Consider the following 18,503-nt stretch of genomic DNA (forward strand, 5'->3'; position numbering starts at 1 on the left):
TGTTCTTATTTTTGGTTTCAATACAAACCTAGGTGCTCATATGGGACACCTTAGGTTTGTCGTACTTTTTTGTAGGAATAATCAACATGAAAATACAGAAAAGGTATGTTTTATTGCATTACTTTCCTTAATTTTTTAAATAGTGATCAAGGGGTTCCCACAGACCCTAAGACAATAAAGGTCATTCCTGAGTGGTCCACTCTGCCAAGTATAATGGAAATTTGGGGCTTTTATGACTTAAAAAACTTTTACAAAAGGTTTGTCCCATATTTTTTTATACTTGTAGCACCACTCATCGAGTTGGTGAGCAACCATGTTCTCTCATGGGAAGATGCCCAGAAAAGGGGATTTCAGACCTCACCCTACTCTAACATACCCAACACCACTAATATATAAATTTTTATTCTTTTTACAGGAAAGAAGCCCAGAGTTTCAAGGGGGGGGGGATGATGCAATCCTAGGGTTCTCATGAACCTCAGGATAGATTTTTGAATCCATGGGCCAAGGTTGGGTCCACTTGTCTATGTAAATATTAGAATAGATTTTCCTTCTTTTGGACCTTGTATTTTGGCCATTCTAGTAGTATAGGGTTTTAGCGTTGTATTTTAGGACATTTTGAGTAGTTTTGTAATATGAACTTTTTTGTATTTTCATGTATTTTGGTATAGGGGTGAACTTATCTATTAGAGGGGTATGTGTAGCTAAGCTCTAACTTCTCAAGGAAGCTTCTCAAGGAGGTGAGCTTAGCTATTAGAGGGGTGTGTGTAGCTAAGCTCTAGCTTCTAAAGCAAACTTCTCAAGGAAGCTTTTGAAGGAAAATGAGCTGGAATGGCTGCAGGGTGAGAAGATTTATTACAGCGCTACGGGAGATGTCGAACTTGTCATAACTTTGATGAATGTGAAACTTGTGAGACACACTTCAAAGTTCAGTTTCTGTACCTCTTTTTCTCTTTTAATTTCATGCCCCCCTTTCTCTCTCTCTCTCTCTCTCTCTCTCTCTCTCTTATTCTTTTCCTCCATTGAAGCTTCCTCTCTAAGATTTTTATCCAAGACACTCTCTTGGTGGTGAAACTCCTCCTTCCATGGCTTATTCCCTAGTGGATGACACCTCCTCTCACATCTTCCCCTTTATCTTTCGCTGCATCTCCATGGCTGAAAATTACCATTGAAGGATGATAACTGCTAAATAATAGTGAATTAATAGTGGAAAATCGGTCTAAAATTAACTTAGAATTAATTATTTAGCAGTTATTTATGCTTTAATTTGGAAAGATTTAATGAATTTCGAATTTTGATTGCAGATGTGAAAAACAGAGGTACAACAAGCAAAAAGGAGCAGAAATAAAGAAAAAGAAGAAGAAAATCAGAAGAAGCCCAAGTCCAGCAAGGCGCTAAGCGCAGGATGCGCCCAGCGTGCAAGAAGGCAAGGCGCTAAGCGCACGACACGCGCTGAGCGTGAGGCTTCACGCTCAGCGAGCTTACGAAGGCCCAAACCCAAGTTTGCACCTATAAATAAGAGGGTCAGCCTAGGAAAACGAACACACTTCCTCAGAGCTCAGTTTTCAAACTTCTGACACTCAGTTCTCTCCTTTTCCTTCCTTTTTCTTATATTCTTATTACCTTTCTTTCACCCCCCCTTCTCATTGTAAAGCCCTCATGACTATGATTGGCTAATCCCCCTAGTTAGGGCCTGGCAGGCCTAAAAAGCCAATGATGTATAGAGCATTTCAAGAGTTATCAATAAAAAGATGATTTCCTTCCAAGTTCTTTTATTTACCGTTCTTTCTTTTTTATCCTATATTTCGGACCTTATTTTCTGTTAGGGTTTAGTCTACTCGGGAGAGGGTAAAGCCTAATTAGGGGTAAGGAATGAATACTTGAATCTGTTTTAAGGGTTAGTCCACTCGGAAGAGGGTAACGCTTAATAGAACAATAAAAGGAAGAAATTATCGAGTTATCATTAGAGGGTTTTCCTTCCAGGTTCTTTTATCTGCTTTTCTTTCTTATTTATTCTGCATCTCAGTCTTTATTTTCTGTTAGTCTTTAGTCCACTCGGGAGAGGGTAAAGCCTAATTAGGGGTAAGGAATGAATTCGTGAATCTGTTTTAAGGGTTAGTCCACTCGGGAGAGGGTAACGCTTAATAGAACAATAAAAGAAAGAAATCATAGGGTTAGCATTGACCTGATGACCATGCTTTAGCAAACATCTAGAATTTAATCTTAATGCATCTTAGTTATTGAGTCTTCGCAAAGGGAATTTGGAAGATAGTAATTAAGGTAGGCTTGTCATCATGAGGCATCAGGGGCAAGTAGATGGATAGATGTGGGGCAGCATCAGTTCACTGATATTGATAACAGACAAATCCTGAATCCATATATCTAGGCTGATTAGACTTGTTAGGTTTTAGCAATTTTATTTTATAGATTTTATTCCCTATTTTATCGTTTGAAGTTTCTTATTATATTGTTGGGTTTTCTTAGAAGTAGTTATTCCTTATTGTTAGGTTTTCTTAGAAGTAGTTATTCCTTATTGTTGGATTTCTTAGAAGTAGTTATTCCTTATTTTATTGTTGGGTTTTATTAGGAGTAGTTATCCCCTATTTAGGAGTAGGTATTTAGGCTTATTAGATTTAGTAATATTTTATAGACTTTATTCTTTATTTATTGCTTTAGTTGCCTTTAATTTAGAAGTAGCTGCTTAGATTTAAATTACCTTTTTCTTTATCCTTTAATTTTATCTTTAAATCTTTTATCTTTTCTTTATCTTATCTATTATCTTTCTTTATCTTTTATTTTAAATTTCTTATCCCTTGCTAGATTTAAATTGCATTTAATTTTATACACTAAATTTACAATTTGCAAACTGAAAAGTACTTCACATAAGTGCAACAAAATTCCTGTGGTACGACACTCGGCTTACCGAGAGATTATTACTACGAGCGATTTGGTACACTTGCCAAAGAGCTAACAAAGGACCTCATTGAAGCTCAAAGAGCCAGCCTCCATAGAAGCTTCTCAAGTAAGCTACCATCACTAACTATGCTTGATTTGTGTCTTTTTGAACCTGTATTTGGAGACCCATAAAACCAATATGGAGCATCAGAGCTACTTGTTGGAGAGGATGAAGCATCCAATTTTCTTGATAAGTAAAGATCATTCATATCGTCATCATCATCAACAAAATGTTTATACAAGTATTGACAAACCCACTTGTCATCAATATACTATACCTTGTAAACTCAAAAATAGTCAGCAATAACACCTCTTTGCTCATTTGTCAACCTGTATGAGTGAAGGTAGCCTATTTGAATTTATGATTGTACAACCACAAGTTGATAAAGGACAACTTTTGATTGTTTACTGTTTAGTGCCTCACCTTCTTGCCTTTCCACCACTAATGTAGCTCCATGTAAAGCTTGTAGGCCTTGGATCTTCTTCATCAATGGAGTCCTTTGCTTCTTGAAGATCAATGACAATGGAATGGAGAAGGAGGAAAGGTGATTGGAGACTCCACTTCAAGGAGAAGATAAGTTGAGAACAAGCTCACCACCATAGGAAGCCATGGATAAGAGCTTGAAGGTAAGAGAAGATGAGTAGAGGGAGAGAAGAGGGAGAATGAGGTCTTAACTTTGAAGTCTAATTTCTCAAATCATCAAAGTTGAAAAAATACACGCACAAGGGCTTTATTTATAGCCTGAGTATCACACAAAATTGGAGGGAAATTTGAATTTCTATTCAAATTTCACTTGAATTCGAATTTGTGGAGCCAAAATTTTAATAATTATGATTAGTGAATTTCAACTATGGTTCAGCCCACTAATCCATGATCAAATCCAAGATTCTCCACTAAGTGTGCTTAGGTATCATGAGGCATGTAAAGCATGAAGGACATGCACAAAGTATGACTATATGATGTGGCAATGGGGTGTAGCAAGAAAATGCTCACCTCCCCCTTAGGCTAGTCCAAAATTTAATTGGATTGGGCTTCTCCCAATTCAATTAAATTTCTCTCCCTACATACACATCAAATAATGAACTTAATGCATGTAAAATTACAAAACTACCCCTAATGCAAAAACTAGTCTAGGTGCCCTAAAATACAAGGGCTGAAAAATCCTATATTACTAAGGTACCCTCCCTACACTATGGAGCCCTAAATACAAGGCCCAAAAATAATGAAACCCTAATCTAATATGTAAAAAGATAAGTGGGCTAATACTTAGCCCATGGGCTACCATAAGTGATAAGAATCCTAAAACTGCCCAAATACAAGAACCTATGACCAGGAGTAGGACCAAACAGTCAGTGGATACCCTCCAACAAATGGTAGCATACATACTTAAAAAGGCCCAAGTGGAGAAGGATGAAGGCCCAGAAGCAGAGGCACTACGAATCATATTAATCGTTGCTGAAGGCCCATGCCAAATATGTTCTATTTTTTATTTATAATTTTTTCTCGTTGTAATTTTGGCCCAAACTGATTTGAAGGCCCAAGTCTATTTCTATTTTTTTTTCAGATACAATATATGTATAAATTTCATTTTCAATAGAAGCACTTTTGCATTTTGATAAAAATTTTGTGAGAACTTCTCTCTAGGTTCCTCGCTGTACCAATCTCGGACTTATCAAGGTAATCCTTGTGGGATCTACCTGACTTATCTTCCCTATCCGGAAGTGGCGTCATCCAAAACCCTGTAGCCTGTATCAAGCAATTTTCTCCTAATAAGGACCACATCATCTGGTATCAGAGCTTCGGCTCTTGATACAGTTTCTATCCTATCCAATTCTTTTTTTGTAATTTTTCTAAGGTTCGTGTTTTGTCCTTGTTCTATTATTTGCGTTCTTATTTGCGTCTTGTTGCGTTCTTGTTTGTGTTCTTGTTCTTGTTTTCATTCTTGTTCTTGTCCTTGTTACGTTGTTGTTCTTGTTCTTGTTTCTTTCAGATTCTGTGTCAAAAAAAGTTTTGTTTGATTTCTGTTTCAAATTCTGTTAAAAATTCTGTTTGGGGACAATTTGGCTTATCGGAAGAGTTTAGGGAGTAGGCTCTTGAATGTATTTTCCTCTTGAATGAATTGCCTAAATTATCCTAGATGAATTTGAAAAGAAATCATTGTAAAAAATGAAGAAAAAGGTTGTAGAAAGCTTGAAAAAGGAAAGAAAGAAAGAAAGCAAGTGGGTGTTTGATCTTTGAACGTGGATTTGAGGCAGTTAGAAGCATTTTTTTTGGCAAAAAATCATAGACCAAATCCCCTTTGCATTCTCCTCTGAATTTTGAGCATTTTGACATATAGTAGGCCTCAAACGGACAACCGTAATAGAAGTTATGACCATTTGAAGTTTACATGTCATCTTCGTTAATTTTGTTCTCTTTTTCTCTGTGATTAAGTAGCTTCTTTGATTCTTCTATTTGTTAATCAAATCTATTATCCAAATCAAATCTGTTATCCAAATCAATTCTGTTATCCAAATTAAATTTGTTATTGAGTCTGTGATAATTAAACTATCTTCCTATTATATTACCTTGTGTGTCTAGTTTGATTCATCCAAGAACTTAAGAGGGAGTTGAGTGGTAAAAGGCAAGAGTGAAAAACATCACACAAAAGCCTATGTTGAGAGCATCAAACACGAGTGAACTACCATCAAAGAGAGAAACACGTGAGTAGAGTGTGGTGAGGTCCTGTAACCTTTGCTTACATTACTGCAGAGTTTTCTGCTCCTTAATTATGGTAGGAGCTGATGATAGTGGTGGTGAATATCATCAATTGGACAGATCTTAGCATTTGTTACTGGACGTGATGAATACGCAGATGCAACATTTGCTTAACCGTAACAATGAAGAGCTCTACGGACGAATAGAAGGACTAGAGCACCAAATGAATTAGAATACTAGGAGACCTTATGGTGGGAACAGAATGGTCAATGATGGACCGAACCGAATTGAGGGGCAGAACAAAATTGAGGGGGTAAAACTCAATATACCTTATTTCAAGGGCAGGAGTGATCCAGATGCCTACCTTGACTGGGATATGAAGATTGAACATGTATTCTCATGCAACAATTATACTGAAAAACAGAAGGTGAAGTTAGTAATAGCTAAATTCTCATACAATGCCCTTGTTTGGTGGAATAAAAATCAAAGAGAGATTATGAGAGAGGAAGGGCGGGAGATAGATACATGGACTGAGATGAGAAGGGCTATGCGGAAGAGGTAGGTCTCAACTAGCTACAGCAGAACCATGCGGCAGAAAGTCTAGAGGCTGTCCCGGGGAATTTTGACTGTGGAGGAGTACTACAAGGAGATGGAGATGACACTAGTGAGGGCCAACATTGAAGAGGAAATTGAGAACACAATGACTCATTTTCTGAGTGGCCTAAATCCTGACATTAGAGATGTTGTTGAATTACATGAGTATGTCGAATTGGATGATTTACTGCATAAGGCAGTCCGGGTTAAACAACAGTTGAAGAGGAAAATTGCAACAAGAAGAACTGTCTTAGACTAAACATCAAATCAATTCAATTGGTTTCTATTTCACTCACCCTTCTGCATTCATAATTTTTTTTAGCTAGGACGTTAATGTATATGATTTTTTTTTTTTAAAAATACATTCTAAGACAGTTCTCTGAAAAACCGTCTTAGAATGTCCAAAAAATTGTCTTAGAATCTTCAAAATATTTTTATTTTAAAAAAATACATTCTAAGACGATTCTCTGATAGAATGTTTATATTCTAAGACGATTTTCTCAAAAAATTATCTTTGAATTTTCAATACATTTTTTTTAAAAAAAAATACATTCTAAGACGGTTGTCTTGAAAACCGTCTTAGAAGGTATACTCTTCTAAAACGGTGTTTTTACTAAGAACTGTCTTAGAAAGGTTTTCTTCTAAGACAATTTTTAGAATGATATATTTTTCTAATTGGTTCTTTATGGAACCATCGTAAAAAGTGCATACTTTCTAAGACGTTGACTACGACGACAATTAATAACTGACATAGAATGCGCAAATTAACTGACGTAAAAAGTGTTTTTCGTAGTAGTGTTGGACCTTATTGGGCCTTGGTCAATCATCAATACTATACCTATGCCTTATTGGATTTTGGTCAATCATTAGTGTTACACTAAGTCTTATTTGATCTTAGTCAATCGTTATTATTACAGTTGGACTTTATTAGGCCTAGGACAATCATTAGTTTTAAACTCGAGCCTTATTGGACCTTTGTCAATCATTACTATTACAGTGAATCTTATTATACCTTAGTCAATCATTAGTACTATACCTAGGCCTTATTGAACCTTAGGCATTAATCAATGCTACACTTAAGCCTTATGAATTATAATCAATCATCAATGTTACACTTGGGTCTTAATGAGACTTTGTCAATCATCAGTGTTATACTTAAGCCTTAATGAGACTTGGTCAATTATTAATGTTACATTTATGCCTTATTGGACCATAGTCAATCATCAGTATTACACTTAAGCCTCATTAGACCTTGATCAATCATTATTATTACACCTAAGCTTTATTGACTTGTGGTCAGTCATCAATAACACATATAGGACTTATTGGACATTGATCAATTATCAAGGTTACACTTAAGCCTAGATCAATCATTAATGGGTCTTACTGTTCAAAATTTCATATTGTATTTCTGACGTTGTATTCTTATTCTTATTTATTTTTGTAATATATGTTAAAAATTTATTATAATTTTTTTGTTTATTTAGTACCAAAAAATATTATAGATCTATAATATTTATATTTTTAATTACGTAGAATATTGTTACGATATTAATATTGGTATTTTTATTTTTATATTATAGAATAAAATATGATTAATTTAATCCCATATAAAAAATTTAATGTTCGACTTTAGTTCCACAAAATAGTTTTATCTTATATTCTAGTGGTTCTAATTTGTAAATGCACAACATTTTATTAACTATCAAGTTTTTCATGCGCTGATACGGGTATTTTTAAATTTAAATAAAATTGATAAATATAATAAATTAAAGAAGAAGGCAGAAGTGAACAGGATCAATCGTCACATTTTATGGGTCATAGACCAAATAATAAATAAGACCCTTTGATATATAAACATTTTAAAATATGAACATATTTTCCATGAAAAATAGACATAATTTTACTATTACCAAAACTTTTAGTTACAAATAATATATTTTGTTACATAAAAACAATAAGATAATTTTAATAAAATGAAATAAAAATGTATTGCATTTTGCATTTTTCATTATCGGTTCAGATTAAATCTTAAATGTAGTTTTATTATTTATTTAAATATGCTAAATTTTATTTTTGACTATTATTTTAACATATTTATTTGGTTTAATTAATTATCTAGTCTATCATAAAATCCTTTTATTTTAGTCTTAGTCTTTATACTTCAGAATATCATATTTTAGTTCTTACACATATAATTTTTAATTCATTTTAATTCTTATATATATTATTTTAATTTCATTTAGTCCTTATGGTAAGGAGTAAAAAGAATTAAAAGTAATGTGTAGCTTTATAAAAGGGCATGATTTTTAGTACACAGACTAAAATTAAAAGTTTCGGTCACTATGAGGATCAAATAAGTAATTAAACCTATTTACTTTTATTAATTATAGTTATAGTTTATAATAAATAAGTATTTTAAAATATAAATTATATTTTAGATTTATGATGACTAATTTGAATTGATCTATAAATTTGTTTTTAAATTATAGTTTAGAATTATTATTTTTACAATGGTGACAATAAGGATCAAACCTAAATCAGCATGCATTTACTCCAATCACTAGGCCAACCCTACATATTATAATTTGAGTATATTCCATTATAGTTTGAGTTTTATTTTGTAGAAGTATATTCCTTTATAATTTGAGTTTTAGTTTGTATTTTTTATCTTGTTCATGATATAAAAAAATCTTTAATTCTACATATTATCATATATCTACTATATGTTGATATGTTATAATGAACAAGAAATTCTTTTAACTAAATTTTTGAATGTAATACATGCCACATTTTATTTAGGTATTTAAAATAAAATGTGAAAAGAAATAGTTATTTCATTTTATTTATAGAAATAAAATAATATATATAAAAATTTACAACACAACTATACATTTTTTTTGAAAAAACAAATTAGGCCCCTCCTAATCATGGGCCTTGAGCTGTCACACCCCTAAACTAGGTCCAAGACCAACCATGAGAGTGGAGAAGTTATGGTTCCTACTAAAAAAATTAACAAGTTACAAACAAACATTATTTTTAAGAAAAATTATTATTATAATTTAGTATACAAGAAATAATGGTCCCGCTATATATATCTTTATCTTTATAGTAGTGAAAGTAAAAAACTGAGTGAGAAGTTCTTATGCAACTGAACAAAAAATTAAGATTTTTTATATTTATTTTTAATTCATAATACTATATAAATATAGTAATCAAGGTAATTAGAACAAATTAAATGTAATGACTCACCACTTGAAACTAATAAAGCAAAATACTTTATTTTATATAAAACTCTTTGGTTAATTTAATTATGAAAAAAGTTTCTAAGCTTTTCGTGTTTTAAAGACCAAAAGCTAAAATACAAGATATCAAAATAAAACATCACATGATATAATTGTACAATTGAATAACTATGTGCCTTATGGCACTTCATCATGATATAAACTTATACAACATTAAAATAACTCATAATTCCTCAAAACATGCACATAAACATATACAACTCTATAAAGATAAACCTCCTAAACTATGAGTCGGTTAAGACTACAAGATGCTAAGAAAGAAACAACAGACAAAAACACATCATAATATGCCAGTATGCATATCCACGAAATCTCCGAAGACACGAACCACCTCCTAGCCTTTCTCTCTTCATGTACATCAAATGCAAGATCATCATAGGAACAAACTACACATACAACAATATATAAGAGTAAGCTTACAAAAAACAAATATAGTACACACTACTACAAAAATGCAAATCAACCACCAAAATTAGCAACCAAAAATTGTTGATCACAAATTGTGACGATTTAGTCACCAATAACAAAAAAGTTATTTGGGCTAAACAGCGACCACTTTTGTGACCAAACAATAATATTTGATTATCAACATTAATAATATTGTAAATATTATGAATATTTAATAAAATTTAAAATTTAAATAATAACATAATAATCATAAATAATTTAGGATGTAATTTTTAATTTTTTACATTGTTTTATAAAAATAACAAAAATAAGTGTTATAAGAGTTTTTTTGTTTTAAGTATAAAGTCACTTTTACATGATGGCACATAAATAATGGATAAAATATGCTATTTAAACCACTTAAAATCAGCTAAAGAATAATGATAAAAAAATCACCTGAAGAATTTCTAGTTTTCTACTCACTAGCATTTTTTAGATCAGTTATATAATAGTATATCTTATTATTAGCAGCTCCATCTTGTTTATTTAGTGACGCATATTTACCTCTTAAAAAAAGAGATAATTTTTGTGAACGTAGTTGTAAGTCATATAGTGCAAAATTTTCCTAAAATGATGTATCGGTGCACAACAACCTAACTAGTGAGAGAGGCTGAGCACAAATTAAGGGGGGGTTATGACATCCGCGGAGGTAGAATTTCAAATTGCAAAGATCTCATAGAACCCATTTTCGAACCATTGTATTTTCCTTCTTCTAAAAAACAATGTGCATGCTTTTGGTTTTCTCAACCAATCTAACAACCTTAATGGCTGCATGGAAGAAATTAAGGCTCGCATAAATTGCCCCCATCAACAACATTAATAATAACAACACAACAAAACCAAAGATAAGTACATTGCATAAAATGTTTCCATTTTCGTTTTCATTTCCAACAGGTGATTTGAAAACATAAATGTGAAGGAAAGCAACAATCATTGGTAGAGATGACAACACGTTCATCAAATTCTCCACATAAATCGTTGTATTCTTCGGGTGGTAAGTAAGCCTTCCCAAGCAGTGAAATTTACAATACAAGTGGTTGTGTTGTGAACCTTACAAGAGAGGATGAAATTGACATGTCTTGTGATTTTTTCAGGTCAACAAAATGACCACTCCAATTACACTGTGATGATGCCTCTCACCCCAGATAACCAACCAGGAACCTCTGATTCCAAGCAAGACAATGTAGGTGGCACAACAACAAGGTTTGCCACAGAATCTCAACAACGTGGGGGTGGGGGTGGCGGTGAGCCTAAAATGGAAAGAAGAATGTCTTCTGTTTTGAGCTCAGTGAATAACAAGTCCATGTTGTTGAGGAGCCAAACTCAAGATTTTGATCATAACCGGTGGTTGTTTGAGACCAAAGGCACATATGGGATTGGGAATGCGTTTTGGCAGGACGATTCGAATTCCTTCGGGGACGAAGGAGTCAGCATGTCGGATTTCATGGACAAACCTTGGAAACCACTAACTAGGAAAATTCCAATTTCTGGGGCTATACTTAGCCCTTACAGGTATGCATTATGCACCAAATTTCCCTATTCATAGAGGTAAATTGATGATGTCTTATTGTGGATAAATTTGGATAAATTATCACGTGGTCCAAGATCATCATATTATTTATAGTTTTGATCAATAATCGTAAATAATTTAATATTTTAAATTTTATTAATTCTTGTTAGATAATTAATGAGTTTATATTTAATTTAGTGAATATATCTTTAATTATTCATATATCTCATGATTATTGATTAAGATTATGAATGATATAATGGTCCTAAATCATCTAATAATTTAACCTTATTATGTCTCTTGGTTAAACAATATTGTGTTGTTATAATATTTGATGCCTATGCACATCGAGATCCCCTTACATTCAGGGAAAAGGTGAGTAGTTGTGATCAGTTAAATTTGCTTATGGTACAGTAATCCTCTAGATGGACCTTAGCTTTACCCGGTAACATCAATATGCCATTCTACCAATTTTGTGCATAAAAAGAAAAAAAATTGAGACCTATGGACATGTTATGTTTTCTTTTGCTCCAAACAGCTACAATTTCTTTTTTTGTATAATTATAAACTTATAGGGGCTTGTGGATATGGCTGCTTTTGTAAAACACCCTTTTATGACATTCAATCCCAATTTAAAATACAACATTTTGTTTTTTTATGTCAGATTTCATCATGATATTGCTGTTCTTTATTCTCTCTCTTTATTCAATCTTGGGTGAATAACTAGTACTTTTGACCTTGCTGCAGACTATTCTGTTCCACCTGACTACATCAACTTAGTGGCACAGTGAATAGTTACAACTATTAAGGAATCATACATCTACACATTAAGAAAACTACTTAAACCTGTTTAAAGTGACCTCTCTTTGATTTTTCATTTATATTATGAACATTGAGTGTTGAGAAGCATTCTAAATAATCTCATGGTGCATTTTAGTTACCACAGATAAATGCATAGTTTTAAGACATCAATTGCAAGATTGATTAGTATTTGCATTTTATAACAAATTTCTGCAACATTTTTTGTGAATTAAATTTTCTGTGAACAGGTTGTTGGTGGTTGTCCGTATAATAGTTCTAGCTTTCTTTTTAACTTGGCGAATTCGGAATCCGAACTATGATGCATTGTGGTTGTGGGGAATATCAATTGTGTGTGAGATTTGGTTTGCTTTCTCTTGGCTCCTTGACATCCTCCCAAAACTGAATCCAATAAACAGAACTGTAGACCTTACTGCATTGCATGACAAGTTTGATCAACCATCTGCTTCCAACCCAACTGGTCGCTCAGACTTGCCTGGCATTGATGTTTTTGTGTCCACTGCTGATGCTGAAAAGGAGCCACCTCTTGTTACTGCCAACACCATTCTTTCCATTCTTGGTGTGGAGTACCCTATTGAAAAAATCTCATGCTATATTTCAGATGATGGTGGTGCCATACTTACATTTGAAGCCATGGCTGAAGCTGTCAAATTTGCTGAGGTCTGTTTATAATCTTAAAAAAGGAACTTATGTAAAAAAAATGCAACAGAGTTTGGCTTCTCTAAAGAGCATCCTAGGTTCTTGAGCTAAAAACCTCCTTGTTCATTAGATCTACCACTATTCTTACTTAAGAGTTTTCCCGGTTGGAGGTTGGGTTCTAGGGGAAGAATTACCAAGAATTCATCACTTTTAAATTTTTTTTTCTGTGCAAGTAAAATCCAAGAATTTAAATTAGATTTTACCACTAAAGCAAAAAATGATTCAAGAACCCAAAATGAATTCTTTCACTAAAGATGCTCTAATTACCTAGTAAATTATGAAAAGAATAATGCTGATTTGAAATAAGTTACCTAGTAAACTATTTAATTATAAGGGTGGATGCGAGCTTACTTTCTTACTTTACATTGCAGCCATTTTGAAGGAGCTAAATACAGAAAAAGAAAAACAAATTTATAAACTAAGGCCACTGAAACTGCTAACGGATGATACTAAGTTTTTGAATTTAAATTTCTTTTGTGGCAAGGATGATACTATGTTTTACATTATTGAATTTCCTATGCTAATGGATGCTACATCGAAAATGAAACAAGATTTACTCATTTTAGATTGATTATGACAGAACATCAACTAAGTTCTTGATGTGCACACACAGGTTTGGGTACCCTTTTGTAGAAAACACAACATTGAGCCAAGGAATCCCGATGCTTACTTCAACTTGAAGAAAGACCCCACGAAGAACAAGAAAAGGCCGGATTTTGTGAAGGACCGAAGATGGATGAAGAGAGAGTATGATGAATTTAAGGTCAGAATCAATGGACTACCTGAGGTAATACGTGAAAGAAGCAAAATGCACAACTCTAAGGAGGAGAAGAAAGCAAAGCAGTTAGCTAAGGAGAAAAATGGTGGAACTCTACCACAAGATTATACAAGTGATGTCCCTAATGCTACATGGATGGCTGATGGCACACACTGGCCAGGGACTTGGTATGGCCCTACAGCTGATCACTCTAAGGGTGACCATGCTGGAATCTTGCAGGTATTATCTCTACTTTCTCAGTTTAAAGACATCTTTAATCCACCAAGAATGGTTGACACAAGTGGTAGCGACTTGTATTCCTTAATCAAGTGATTCAGAGTTCAAATCCTGATTGACCTTTGGGTATGAAATAAATCGTATTAGAAAAAAAATACCCATCTTATGTACACCAGACAACTTCGTACCAATGCCATAGTTAAAAAAAAAAAGATGACATCTTATTCCCTGATCTTTACTTTTGGTTTGATATGTTTGTTTGTTAGTACATGTAAATATGGTGAATTTTTACTTTAGTCTTATATTTTTTTTTTTTTAGTTTTAAACATAATCCTATGTTAACCTGACATGTATCTAAATATGTCACTGTCACTTCATATCTTTTGAAAATGATTGTTAACATAATATGTTTAAATGCACATAATGTCATTATTAAATGTAATCAAAAGTTTGATTTTCAAATTCATGCGTACAAAATAACATTTTTTTTGGAGATATTATATTTTAATTGAATTTTAATATCTTGAGAGAGTAGTTCATGACACTTGACAGGAGGATAGCCAAATTCACCCAAACAACAACTTTTTTTTTTTAAAAGAATTAAAAGGTTGTAGAGACCGGAAACATACAATTTTTTTAAAAAATTTTAATATTGATCTCTATACTTCAAAAGTTTGATTGAGTTTTTTTAGTTTTTGTGGTCCTAGACATGGAACAAAATCCAAAATGTAAGCTTGATGGTATCGTGGCAGGGATCAGTTCCTTAATCAAAAGAAGCTACATGGACTCAATACTAAATTTTTAAATTAAAGGAACCAAAACAAAATTTGAGAAAAAAAATATAAGAAGTAAAAATGTATTTAAACCCTTTTCCTTTCTATGGTGTACTTTGTATTCAGATTAACTTGATTACATGGAGTTGGTTATATAGAAATTAGAATACTAAATGCCCATGTTTATTACTTACAGATAATGAGTAAGGTCCCAGATCATGACCCAGTATTGGGGCATGCAGATGAGAAAACTCTAGATTTCACAGGTGTAGACATCAGGGTTCCAATGTTTGCATATGTCTCTAGAGAGAAGAGGCCAGGGTATGATCATAACAAGAAAGCAGGAGCCATGAATGCTATGGTTCGAGCCTCAGCTATATTGTCTAATGGACCCTTTATACTCAATTTGGATTGTGACCACTACTTCTTCAACTCCCTTGCTTTGAGGGAGGGAATGTGCTTCATGATGGACCGTGGTGGTGATCGAGTATGTTACATACAGTTTCCACAAAGGTTTGAAGGGATTGATCCTTCTGATCGATATGCAAATCACAACACAGTCTTCTTTGATGGTAAAAACAAAATTCAAGTTGTGACATATATCTAGCCAGCCATTTCACTTAAAGACAAACAAAAATTAGATTATTGGTAAATAGTGGCTATGAAGCACGGACTTTGATATAGACATTGAACACGACATGGACACGAACACTTTGACATGATTAATGTCTAAAATCTAAGACAGGGACACCACATACATAGAGACTAATGAAATGAAATATAAATAACATAACAAAATATTTAAAGTGCACCAATTGTATAAAGAAGACAACTTGAGTATTCAAGTCAACAAAAATAATTTTTAATTAGACACCTAATAAGAAGTGTTGGACAAGTGTAAGGTTATATCAGTATCAGAAACGTGTCCAACATGACGAACAAGAGAGGTGTTTGTGCTTCATAGGATAGTGGTTTGTTACATTGCTATGATTTCCTTTTCTATGTTAGGATATACTTGTATTTAACTATGCGTAATTCATTAGGAAATATGAGAGCATTGGATGGTCTCCAAGGTCCAATGTATGTGGGGACAGGTTGCATGTTTAGGAGGTATGCACTCTATGGATTTGAACCGCCTAGATTCATTGAGCACACAGGCGTGTTTGGAAGAACAAAAACCAAAGTGAACCGTAATGCACCACATGCAAGACAAAGCTTTGATGATGATACACAACCCTTAACATCTGATTCAGAAATGGGTTATCCACAGAAGTTTGGAAGCTCAACTATGTTCATAGAATCCATAACAGTGGCTGAATACAATGGAAGGCCTCTTGCTGATCACAAATCTGTGAAGAATGGAAGACCACCTGGAGCACTTATAGCGCCGCGTCCACCATTAGATGCTCCCACTGTTGCTGAGGCAATTGCTGTCATCTCATGCTGGTAATTTGCTTGGCTTTTACCTCTCCATTTTAGAAGTGTTAACCAAAAATATTAATGATGATTTTGATAAATTCAGCTAGACTCAAGAGTTGTTGTTGGATAAAATAAAGTGAAAGGACTACTCGGGACTCATCCATTCCAGACTTGATGACTATGTCATCTAACTATGTCACAATTTGTAGCAAAGATTATTTGTAGTTTTGACAATCTAGCATTTTCCTTTCATCCAACACTCTTTTTGGCCATCAAGCATTTAAGAGTTGTTGAATAGAATAATGTGGCAGGACTACTCATCCATCCCTGACTTGATTTGCAGCACAAATTATTTGCTTTTTGGAAATCTAGCATTTTCCATTCACCAAACATTCTTTCTTGGCCATCTATCATTTAAGAGTTGCTGAATAGAATAGTTTGATAGGACTACTCATGCAATCCAGTCTTAACAACTACGTCAACTCATTAAGTCATACTTTGTAGCAAAGATTATTTGTTGTTTTGACAAACTAGCATTTTCCTTTCATCAAACACTCTTTTTGGCCATCTAGCATTTAAGAGTTGTTGAATAGAGTTTGACAGGACTACTCATGCAACTCAGTCTTAATAACTATGTCAACTCATTAAGTCATACTTTGTAGCAAAGATCATTTGTTTTTTGGCACTAACATTTTCCTTCCATCAAACACTCTTTTTGGCTATCTAGCATTCAAGGGTAATAGAATCATGTGACAGGACTTCTTATCCATCTTAGTCTTAACAAATAAAAACTATGTCAACTCATTATGTCACTTAGAAGGATAGTTACTCTCCTTTCGGATATGTATAGAAAAGAAAAACTTGTGCAATGGCTGATGTAGGAACCATTTTGGATGTGTCAATAATGCAGGTATGAGGACCAGACAGAATGGGGAGATAGGGTAGGTTGGATTTACGGGTCAGTGACAGAGGATGTTGTGACTGGTTATAGGATGCACAACCGTGGCTGGAGATCAATTTATTGCATCACAAAGAGAGATGCCTTCCGAGGCACGGCACCTATAAACCTCACTGATCGCCTACACCAAGTGCTGAGATGGGCCACAGGTTCTGTGGAAATTTTCTTCTCAAGAAACAATGCCTTTTTCGCGACTCGACGCCTCAAATTCTTGCAGAGAATTTCATACCTCAACGTTGGAATCTACCCTTTCACCTCAGTGTTCTTGGTCGTATATTGCTTCATCCCTGCACTCTCCCTTTTCTCTGGACAGTTCATAGTCAATGGCTTGAATCCAGCTTTCCTAATCTATCTTCTGCTCATCACAATCTGCCTCACTCTTCTATCCCTCCTTGAAGTGAAGTGGTCAGGCATTGCCCTTGAGGAATGGTGGCGAAACGAACAATTTTGGGTCATTGGTGGCACTAGTGCTCACCTTGTTGCTGTTGTACAAGGTTTGCTAAAGGTCATAGCTGGCATAGAGATTTCATTTACCTTAACATCTAAGTCAGCAGGAGATGACGAACTCGATGAGTTCGCTGATCTTTACATTGTGAAGTGGACTAGTCTCTTCATCATGCCACTAACTATTCTCATCGTTAACCTTATTGCCTTAGTCATGGGGATCTTAAGGACTGTTTATAGTGTGATACCAGAGTGGAATAAGCTCTTGGGAGGTATGTTCTTTAGCTTCTGGGTGCTGTCACATATGTACCCTTTTGCTAAAGGCTTGATGGGTAAGAGAGGAAGGGTCCCCACAATTATTTATGTGTGGTCAGGAATTCTCTCCATTACCATTGCATTGCTTTGGATTACAATTGATCCTCCAAGTGACTCTATCCAAGCAGGAAATCTTGAGGTATGAGATGATGATGGCTATGAAGAGTATTATGCATTTGGGAAGATAAAGATCTATTGCAAATACGAGTGTGGAGCATTTTTCTTCAATTTTTGTAGATTGAAATGCAAAGGAGAACATAGCTGGCTCCTATGAAAGTGAGAAATGTACAATAGAGAAGTTCTTTTGAAGTTGCTCTTGGTCTGTAGAAATATTTTTATGTTTATAAAGCTGTAAATTTTCATTGTGACAAAATAAACAAAATAAAGGATAGTGGCACCCTTTTTCTTCAACTTTCACACATAGAGAAGAAGTTCCTTTGTAATTAATTGTGTCTGTAGAAATATTTCTGTATTTAATTAATTGTAAAATTTTCAAAACTGCAGATCAATATTATATATATATATATATATATATATATATATATATATATATATATATATATATATATATATATA

The 18,503-nt window shown here is 33.7% G+C and overlaps 1 protein-coding gene across 1 annotated transcript; it reads left to right on the plus strand.

Annotated features, from left to right (window-relative positions):
• The first annotated feature begins 496 nt into the window (after positions 1-496).
• Positions 497-18,286, plus strand: LOC100785722 (cellulose synthase-like protein D1). The gene is given in 9 exon segments (XM_041005477.1): positions 497-506; positions 1,315-1,498; positions 11,013-11,082; positions 11,084-11,508; positions 12,556-12,985; positions 13,638-14,021; positions 14,988-15,363; positions 15,835-16,237; positions 17,121-18,286. Coding segments are annotated over 9 exon segments (3,234 nt in total). The 3' UTR covers positions 18,073-18,286.
• The last annotated feature ends 217 nt before the right edge of the window (positions 18,287-18,503 follow it).

The sequence above is a fragment of the Glycine max genome, chromosome 9 (genome assembly GCF_000004515.6).
Source record: "Glycine max cultivar Williams 82 chromosome 9, Glycine_max_v4.0, whole genome shotgun sequence".
In the NCBI taxonomy this organism is placed as follows: Eukaryota; Viridiplantae; Streptophyta; class Magnoliopsida; order Fabales; family Fabaceae; genus Glycine; species Glycine max.